The following is a 9,052-nucleotide window of genomic DNA, read 5'->3' on the forward strand; positions in this document are numbered from 1 at the left end:
CACTAATGTTTCCAAACTCGCCGGCCTCACCGCCGCTAATATATTCGTCTTCGCTGCCTTGGCGAGTCGGTACTCTTACAAAAACGTCCAGCAGAATATGGTCATTGTCGATTCGTACGGCCGAGATGATGTCGAGGCCAAGGCCGAGGCCGCAGCGTCCATGGAGAGGTTAGATAATTCGAGAGGTTTATATTTGATGTAAGTTTAATGTAAAAAATTTCAGTAATTTTTAATTAAAAGCTTTTTTTACCTATTTTGTTATGCTTAAGTTTTCATATATCGATTTTGGGACATCGAGGTCATGTTATACCCGAGTTTTGTCGATGATAATCTTGTGAGGAGTATGTGTAATTTTATAATTCACATAATTAAATTGTAGTTTTATATTTCGATTGAGTTTAGTGTAAATAAAAAATATCTATAATTCTAGAATCCCACAATTTGGTATTAGAAGTTGAAGTTTTCAAATCTTGATTACCATGGTAGATAGTATATGGTTTCGATTTAAGTATGTAAGATTTCGGATGGAAATATTTAAATTACAATGATAATTGGGTTTGGTTTTACATTCTCCGAAAAATATGATCGTTTTTTTTTTGTGGGAAATGCAATTTGGTGTCAAGAAACTATCCGTACCCAATGAGCGACGCTGGGTACGCCCTGGTTGACGGCGAAGGCCATGTAATAACCCGGCGGAGCAACGGCGCCGTTCGGTGGTGCCATACACCGGATCTTGTACTTCCCTTCTCCGGCCACCGGCTCCGACGGCTGGACGTTCAGTTTGACCAGCCGTTGACCCTGCGAGAACGAGTGGGTCGCGAAAGGCGCGCTTCCCAAATTCACCTCTATGATCCCCACGACCGGCAACGGTACATTGACCAACAAGTCGAACCCTTCGCCGTACCGTACAGTCACCGGAATCTCCAGGATCTCTGGCCGGAGATTCGCCCGGTCTGGTGATAGATACTCCGGCGAGAACGCTTCGATGCGTAGTTCTGTAGGGAATTCGGCCTTGAACTTGTAGAAGTAGTGAGGGTTACTTCCGGCGAGAAGAATCCGACCGTCCGGTAAAAGATTCGCCGTCGAATGGTACATTCTGGGTACGGTTCCCGGGTTCAATGTCATGAACCGTAACCCGATTGGCTGATCGGGTCGATACAGAAGCGGGTACAGACACGGGTTCGTCGCCATTTCAAAACCTTGAGAACCAGCTTGAGCTCCATTGATGATCAGAACGCCTCCGTCCGGTAACATCACCAAATCCCCCATGATCCTCCCGAAAGGCATCTCCTCCACCGCCCACGCCGGCTCCGCCGCCGTCGCCACTATCCGGCCGCATGTCCCGTGCGCCGGCGCGTCGGTTGTACGCGCCATGAAAGCGCCGAACTGGGCTCCGCCGCAGACGAGAACCTCCGCCGCCGCGAAATCGCCTCCGATCGCTAGCATCGCCGACGAACCACCGGAGGGGTAGTTTCTTGGACCACCGTCCAACGGCGGGTACTCCCTGACGACGGTGTTTTTCCGGTGGTCGTACATGACGGCGCGGTTGTTGGCGAAGACGAATAGGTGGTCATTGGGGAGAAGGTGAACGTACGGATAGAGGTTGTCCATCTGGGTGTCTTCCACGTCGGCAAGGAACGGGAACGGAACGGCGCCATTTTTCCGCGGGGGGTAATACTCCACCGTGCTGGTTCCTCTCCCGCCGACGATAATCACCGAACCGTCCGGTAAAATCTGGTTCGTCGCGTACCAACGTCCGGCCACCAGTTCGGTATCACTGAGCTCGACCCAATCGCACGAACCGGTTGGCTCGCATGGGTCGAATCTGCGGATCTTTCTGAACCCGTCCAAGTCACCGCCGGTCTGAAGCAACGAGCCGTCGGGCAAAAACTGACCCGACGAGCACCACGTGTCGGTTTGAATCATCAGTGGTCGGATCCGGTTCGTGCCGAGATCGAATTGAACCGAGTGAGCGTAGCAGTCGAGCTTTAGAATGGGATCGCTTTGGTCTCTCCGGCACCGTTTATGGCCGAGGAATTTCCTCGAAGGCCCGATGTTGGTCCGGTCAAGGAGAACCACCGTATTGAACCGGGTCACCGCCGTGTGCATTGATGCTATACCGGCGTCCGGTACGAGAAGCTCCCACGTGCCCGGAAGATCGGCACGTGCTATCGTGAACGCGAGCATAAGTAGAAGTACGATCGCAGTTGTGTCAGAACCTGTTTCCGCCATTTTTGTCGGCGTTTCTGAGGAGAGAGAGAGACTTCCGAGTAAGCACTTTAAAGAAGACTAGGGATGGAGATTCTGTGGTGCAATACACACCGTAAGAATTGATCTGAACCGTTCATCTTGATTCCGGTTTATGCCAGTGGATCCCATCGGCAAAGCATGTGTCCGCTTTCCAGCGTGGAAATGACACGTAGGAAACGTAACGTTCAGTATTTTAGTGCGACCTGACGTAATGAAAACTAACAAAGTCAATATATTGTTGAAAATCTTAAATTTGGATAAATCTTTATATAAATTAAGTTGGGGAAAAATCAATTAGTTTAATCTATTTTTAACCTTTTTTGATAAATTTATATTTCTAGGAAACAATCATTATACTTAATTTTGAATTGATTATCTTATAAGTTTGCTCTTTCTGCTCCAATGGGCACCATTGGCCACCATGAATGAAAATGTCTGAAAGAATAGTCTGATTATAATTGTTTTTTTTTTAACTGAATCAAAATAAAATAATTCGGTCCTATTTGGTTTAAGAAATAATTGAATTAGGCTGTTCTACCTTAATTATTTTCTTAGAAATTACCTTTTCGAATTTTAATTATAATTTTTCAAAATTGTACATCAATATAAATCATGACGAATTTATGTTACGGAAGAAAAGTATCCAGCAAGGGTTTCAAAACATACAATTTTTTAAAAAAAAAGAAGGGAAAAGTTATTCGAAAAGTATATAGTTCTTTTTCTTCTTATTCATTTATAAACTAATTAAATAATTCGTTTATTTGTGAATTTTCGAACTAAGCATTATCCAATAAATAAATAAATAAAAACTTTTGGGCGCTGTCGGCCGCCAATAATTCAAATTTACGATACATATATATATATAATAAGTATTCTCAACATATGGTTGGATGTAAAATGTGATGGTAATGTTGTTTCGATACAATGCCAAGTGCCAAATGAATAAGGACCCAACACTCTAACATCAATCATTTTCATATAACCTCATCCATCACCGACAGACAAAAAAAACCATATTATAAACTTTCATCTCTATACTAAAATTATCTTCGTCTTTTTTTATTTTGATAATTCAGAAATTCATCGGATTTTCGACCCAACTACATCTTCCAGAAGACTGAAAAAGTTCAGATATTCCTCCCACGCTTGGATTTAAATCCAGGGTGAGAGCATCATTTACATGTTCTCTCATCACTAGACCACCCAAACTTGGATTATACTAAAATTATCTTCCATATCATTTATATGAACATCCGTTTTTTTAGGTTAAAGATATGATTGATTAGATATAGAAAAAACTAAAATTATTTTTCATATAAGCATCCATTTTTTAAGCTCAATATATGATTGGTTAGATGTACAAAAGATTATCATCGATGATACTAATAATAAATGAACAAATACTTTTTATTATGGTGTTGAATGGATAGAGTTTTTATTTTGAGTTTTTGGATTAGTTTTTTATTTTAAAATTTTAATTTTTGATTTTTGGTTTTTGGATTTCGTAGATTTATAAATCAAAAAAATATGGTTTTTGATTTTTAGTCGATTTTTTTTATAAAGTAGATATCTAGTTTTTTAGAAAAAATAAATTTAAAAAAAAATTTGATTGTTAGTTTTTAAAATCTAAAAAATCAGAAAGTTTTTCCCATTCAATATATATATATATATATATATATATAATTAATCATAATTTTAATTGATTTGTTTAATATTATTTAATAATTAAATTTTCACGAATTCTTTAAAATGAACCTATATACATCCATGTATATATATATATATATATATATATATGTATAGTTCATATATTCTAAATGGATGTAGATGAGGGATGATTTGTGGTTATGGAAATGTAATAACATCCATAAAGTAGCTCATAGAAATTGTTTTACAGATGTTAATGAGAGTAATTAATATTTAGTTAATAAACAGCTTGGAAAAAAAGATGCTTTAAGGACCTACAAGAATTGGAGAAAAGTGAAGGGCCGTCATAATAACAAAATAAAAAAGGGCTTTTGATTTAATAATAATATTATTAACAAAAGCGAAATGGAGCACAATAATTTTAATTCACGGTTAGACGCAATTACCATTTCAACGACCACACACAGACGTAATTGCAATACACAATATTATTGAGAAAATTCTGTTCTTTACATTTCAAAACATAAAACAGTGTCATTATTAATTGCGGAACAAATTTTTTTTTAAAGTTTTTTTGGGTGTGAGTTAAACAAAATATTTAGATAGATAATTATTTAAAAATAGAGGGAATATTTGTTGGAATGTCTTGATTCAATCCCCAATTTGGAAACATGGGTTTAGATTTACTTGAACCTTCTAAGAGTCGAATATTGAGTCTAAACATAGATTACTCCGTCAAAATAAACTGTTAATATACGCAATAAATATTATATGACGCAATCGAAATAAATCGAAGCAAAATGAATAGAATGCAAATCCAATTGGGAAATTTCCAAAAACAAATTATGACTTGACTATCTCGTACCAAACTTTTTCAGTTTTTAAATTCATAACCAAATATTAATTTTTGGCAAAATAAATATTTTTTTTTCTAATTTTCTGATCGTTCGAAAATCCGATCAAATTTTTAACGGTCAACGTTGATACGAATTTATCAAATTTGCCGCATCAAATGTCAAGTCTGCAATTTAAATAAAAAATATATTAAAATATTTAAAATTAAATAAAAATAGTAAAAATAATTATAAAAAATTAAAATATATACAGTATATCTATGTATATATCGTGTGTATATATATATGTATTTATGTATAATTATTTTATAATTATATTTCTTTAATTTTTTATATTTATTTTTTTATTTATTGTGGTAGACAATTTTGATGAAATATCGCGTGTTAATCGTTAAAAATTTAATCGGATTTTCAGACGATCAAAAAATTTAAAAAACCAAAAGTTTAGTATTTATTTTTTCAAAAATTAATACTTGGTTGCGGATTTAGAAAATTTAAAAATTTTCAGTATGAATTTGATAGTTAAGTTGTAGTTGATTTTTAAAAAAATTAATTATATATATTAGTTTTAAAATAAAAAATTATAAGATAATAAAGGTATAATTTGTTAAATTGACATAAAAGTATTGACTCTACTTTTAACCAAGTGGTGGAATGTTCGAGGTGAATAGACGGCGTCGTTTCACACATTTGGAATTTAACTTTAATTTAATTTTAAAAATTCGGGCGAACAAAACTAGTGAAGTGAGTATATTCCCCGTATACTGTGTGTATATATCTCTGTGGGCGCGTTTTTTTATTTACAAAATTACCCTTCTTCTTCTCTTTCCAGTTTTAGGGTTTCTCAAGGGTTTTCCCTCTCCTTGACAATTTCTCCCATTTCACTCGTATTTCTCTCAGCTAATTCGTTCTTTTTGTCGGCTAAATTGACGTGAATTCGGATCTCAAGTGCTCCGATCGACGGAGATTCAACTCAAGATCTCATAGAGATGAACTTGGAGGCAAGAGTCGGTGTGGTTATGGAAGGAGGACAGAGGGCTCTTAATTCCGCGGCTACCACCGCCGCCTCGCATGGAGGCGCTGTGGATGCCGGAGCAAGGAAGTTATTGCAGCAACATCAGCAGGTGCAGCCGCAGAGCCATCACCACAGTAATAAACAGTCGTTGAATCAGCAACAGTCTCATATCGGCACCTTTGAGCATCTTCTCGCCGGGGGTATTGCCGGTGCCTTTAGCAAGACCTGTACCGCGCCTCTCGCTCGCCTCACCATTTTGTTTCAGGTTTTGGTTTGTTTGATATCGAGTTTCGATTTCTTTTGCCCTCAAAGTGGCGATTACTCAGGATTAGAATTTGGGTAGTTTCGAAATTTGCTGCATGGTGTGTCTGCGGCGGAGCTTTGGTTTAGGCTTTAGGGCATGTGTGTATGCCTTATATAGGTCAGTGGGTTTCGATTTCGTATTGAAAGTGAAGGTTTTTGAAAGGGTTTACGTTGGATAAGTCTTGTAAGTGTGAATTAATGCCAAAGGTTCAGCGTTTTGCCCTGTAGCCTAAGCTTTTGACTTTATGTCCTTAATTGTGTTAAGACATCGTTTGGAAGTACCATGTAAGCTGTTTTGTTCTTGACTGTTTTGTTTTCTACTATCAGTTGCAAGGTATGCAATCAGAAGCCGCAGTGTTAAGCAAACCGAGCATATGGCGTGAGGCTTCTCGTATTATCAACGAAGAAGGTTTTAGAGCCTTTTGGAAAGGAAACCTGGTTACTGTAGCTCACCGGCTTCCATATTCTGCAGTGAACTTCTATGCATATGAAAGATACAAGAATGTAAGTTGCTTATAAGCCTCTACAAGGTGTTGATTGTGTAGCAGTGGCTTATTCTTCTGTCATTTGGTCTAACCTTGCCTCCTTTTTTTTTCAATTTCTTTCTTTCTGAGCAGTTGTTGCACTCAATTCCAGCCTTGGGGAGTTATAAAGGAAATGCGAGCCTAGACCTTTTTGTGCACTTTGTAGGTGGTGGGTTGGCTGGAATAACTGCTGCCTCAGCTACTTACCCTCTTGATCTTGTGAGGACACGCCTTGCTGCACAGGTAATACTCCTTGCTCTAGTTTCCTCTTTCATTTCTTACCTTCCCCTTGATTTTTTTTGTTTGATGTTATTATGCCCGAAATTTATTGTTGTTGTGTTCTCTATCCTTCTTATTACCAAATATTTTATGTTTCATGTTTTCCAGAGGAATTCAATGTATTATCGAGGTATCGGGCATGCATTCAGTACCATTTGCAGAGAAGAGGGAATGTTGGGTCTGTATAAAGGACTTGGTGCTACATTGTTGGTACGCTTGAATGCTTCCCCATGTTCTTTTTGGACGAACTATGTTGGTGGTTAACTTCTCTCTGTTTCTTGATTTCATGATGCAGGGTGTCGGACCAAGCCTTGCAATAAGCTTCTCTGCGTATGAGTCTCTGAAATCATTTTGGCTATCTCAAAGGTAAAAAAATCATCTCTGTGTGAAAAATATGGCTATATATTAAAATTCTTGTCTACTGATTTATCATACTTTTCGGTTGATCTCCTTCAGGCCTAACGATTCACAAGTCATGGTCAGTCTTGGTTGTGGCAGTCTCTCCGGAATAGCCTCTTCGACAGGTTGGGCAGCTGATTTTACTGCTTTTTAAAAGTCGGGTTCCCCAGAATTTGCACACACACAAAAACACTCTCACGGCTGTATATAAGTTTGGAGACAAGAAGGTTTGGGGTTTTCTATGGGACATATCTTTTTTATGTATACATCAAATGACACATACTCTGTTTATGCTGCTGATAAACTTATAGTGACATTCCCGCTGGACCTCGTGAGAAGAAGAATGCAGTTAGAAGGGGCGGGTGGACGAGCAAGAGTGTATAACACGGGGATCTTAGGAACACTCAGACACATATGCAAGACAGAAGGCCTCCGAGGTTTGTACAGGGGGATCTTGCCCGAATACTACAAAGTGGTTCCCGGTGTAGGCATCGCCTTCATGACTTACGAGACGTTGAAGATTCTCTTATCACCGACCCCTTGTTGAGTTCAAGTTGCTTGTAGAGGTAGATGAAGGAAGAATTGTGAGCTCTCGTAGTGATCTTGGTGGTAAATTTTACTGTTACTGCCGTGAAAAGATTAAAAAGTTTTCAGTGTATAGGTTTTTTTTAGTTGCGTTTAGGTGTTTTCAACAATTTTCCAGGCATCATTTTACATTGGGTTTCTCCATGAGCATTTTCCTGATATAACACAATTTTGGTTTTGCTTTTAGGCTTTCCGATTCATGAAGCTCTCTTCCTTTATTTAACTCTGTACTTTCATTTCTAGGGTTCAAACAAAGTTACTTGACCAAGAACCCTAAACCCCCAAAGCTCTTCACGTTCCTCTGTGTAACCCCAAAAGAAACCATTCCATAAAATAAATATAGCAAATGCTTTAGATTTTGGTTGAAAGTTTCTTCTTTTACTTTCGGGTTTGTGCCAAATCATTTGGATTTTACGTTTTTGATTTTCTTAGCTTCTGTGCTTGAGTATTTCCGCAGAAAGTTTCGAACTTTGGGCTCTGTGATCCCTGAAAGATTAAACCCACCAAGAACCAAAACCTGAACTGGAGTTCCAAACTGAAATATTTTATGAAATGGATTCAGAAGTTACACCTAAGCCATTATTAAGCTTGAAAAGATGGCATCTAAGGTTTCACTGAGCAGAAGAGTCTCTCTCTGTCTGGGTTTTTGTTCATTGAACGCCGCTCCATCTGGCCCAGTCAACGAATTGCATTCCGCCATAGATGTTGTTGGCGAACCTTACACCAACAGTGAATGCCATTGCCACTGGAGGCACCTTCTTGGCTACAGGAGATGCCTCCACCAGCCTCTCCAGTCCATTGATGACCTGGTAACGAGTGTTTGAAGAAACAGCCAAGAACACACCTGCAATGAATGATAACCACCATCATTCCCTCCATCATGCATGGGCCACTTACTTAAACGATCAGAAAAAATTGGTAGAAAAACCCAAACTTTAATATTCAATGATCTAAAGGGGGATGATATTCAAATGACCCAAGTTATAAGCTTTAAACGGGCAAATCATCAGCATATATGACGACCTTAAACGATAAGATATCGAAAATCTGGAGGGTGAAGAGGTTCAAAATGATCCAAATATCAAGCTAGAAGCTTTAATAGGGAAAATCATCAGACATGAGAAGGGAATGTTAAATCATACATACCCCAGAGAGCTGCGCTCTTAATCAATGGTGGAACCGGAATGTCCTCTTCC

General features: G+C 38.4%; 4 protein-coding genes across 6 annotated transcripts in view; 2 read left to right on the forward strand and 2 right to left on the reverse strand.

The window, feature by feature from the left end:
- LOC104823403 (protein NRT1/ PTR FAMILY 5.6) overlaps positions 1-386 on the forward strand; it is an 8,095-nt gene extending 7,709 nt beyond the window's left edge. For all 3 annotated transcript variants that reach the window (XM_010554970.1, XM_010554971.1, XM_010554969.1), the window contains one exon: positions 16-386. In XM_010554970.1, the coding sequence (XP_010553272.1) occupies positions 16-202 (187 nt within the window). In that variant the 3' untranslated portion in view covers positions 203-386. The remainder of the gene's footprint in view (positions 1-15) is intronic.
- An 88-nt stretch (positions 387-474) lies between these two features.
- LOC104823404 (aldehyde oxidase GLOX) lies at positions 475-2,261 on the reverse strand. Its single transcript, XM_010554972.2, has one exon. It carries the CDS (start codon positions 2,230-2,232, stop codon positions 619-621), a length of 1,614 nt encoding a protein of 537 aa, XP_010553274.1. The 5' UTR covers positions 2,233-2,261; the 3' UTR covers positions 475-618.
- A 3,282-nt stretch (positions 2,262-5,543) lies between these two features.
- Positions 5,544-8,060, forward strand: LOC104823405 (mitochondrial substrate carrier family protein B). Its single transcript, XM_010554973.2, has 7 exons — positions 5,544-6,031; positions 6,397-6,573; positions 6,687-6,836; positions 6,981-7,082; positions 7,168-7,238; positions 7,329-7,396; positions 7,583-8,060. The coding sequence occupies exons 1-7, from the start codon at positions 5,741-5,743 to the stop codon at positions 7,816-7,818; spliced, it is 1,095 nt and encodes a 364-aa protein (XP_010553275.1). The 5' UTR covers positions 5,544-5,740; the 3' UTR covers positions 7,819-8,060.
- Positions 8,061-8,379: 319 nt separating this feature from the next.
- The window catches only part of LOC104824523 (protein RETICULATA, chloroplastic), a 2,295-nt gene continuing 1,622 nt past the window's right edge, over positions 8,380-9,052 (reverse strand). Inside the window, exons 7-8 of the mRNA XM_010556625.1 lie at positions 9,003-9,045; positions 8,380-8,700 (exon numbers count right to left, since the gene is read on the reverse strand). Of these exons, the coding sequence (XP_010554927.1) occupies positions 8,507-8,700; positions 9,003-9,045 (237 nt within the window). The 3' untranslated portion in view covers positions 8,380-8,506. The remainder of the gene's footprint in view (positions 8,701-9,002; positions 9,046-9,052) is intronic.

Source organism: Tarenaya hassleriana, unplaced genomic scaffold (genome assembly GCF_000463585.1).
Source record: "Tarenaya hassleriana unplaced genomic scaffold, ASM46358v1 Cleome4, whole genome shotgun sequence".
Lineage (NCBI taxonomy): Eukaryota > Viridiplantae > Streptophyta > Magnoliopsida > Brassicales > Cleomaceae > Tarenaya > Tarenaya hassleriana.

Coding starts and splice junctions, on each gene's coding strand:
- LOC104823404 (XM_010554972.2), bottom strand. CDS start 2,232: ATGGCGGAAACAGGTTCTGACACAACTGCGATCGTACTTCTACTTATG.
- LOC104823405 (XM_010554973.2), top strand. CDS start 5,741: ATGAACTTGGAGGCAAGAGTCGGTGTGGTTATGGAAGGAGGACAGAGG. Junction 7,083..7,167: donor GACTTGGTGCTACATTGTTG/GTACGCTTGAAT, acceptor TTCATGATGCAG/GGTGTCGGACCAAGCCTTGC. Junction 7,397..7,582: donor CGGAATAGCCTCTTCGACAG/GTTGGGCAGCTG, acceptor ATAAACTTATAG/TGACATTCCCGCTGGACCTC.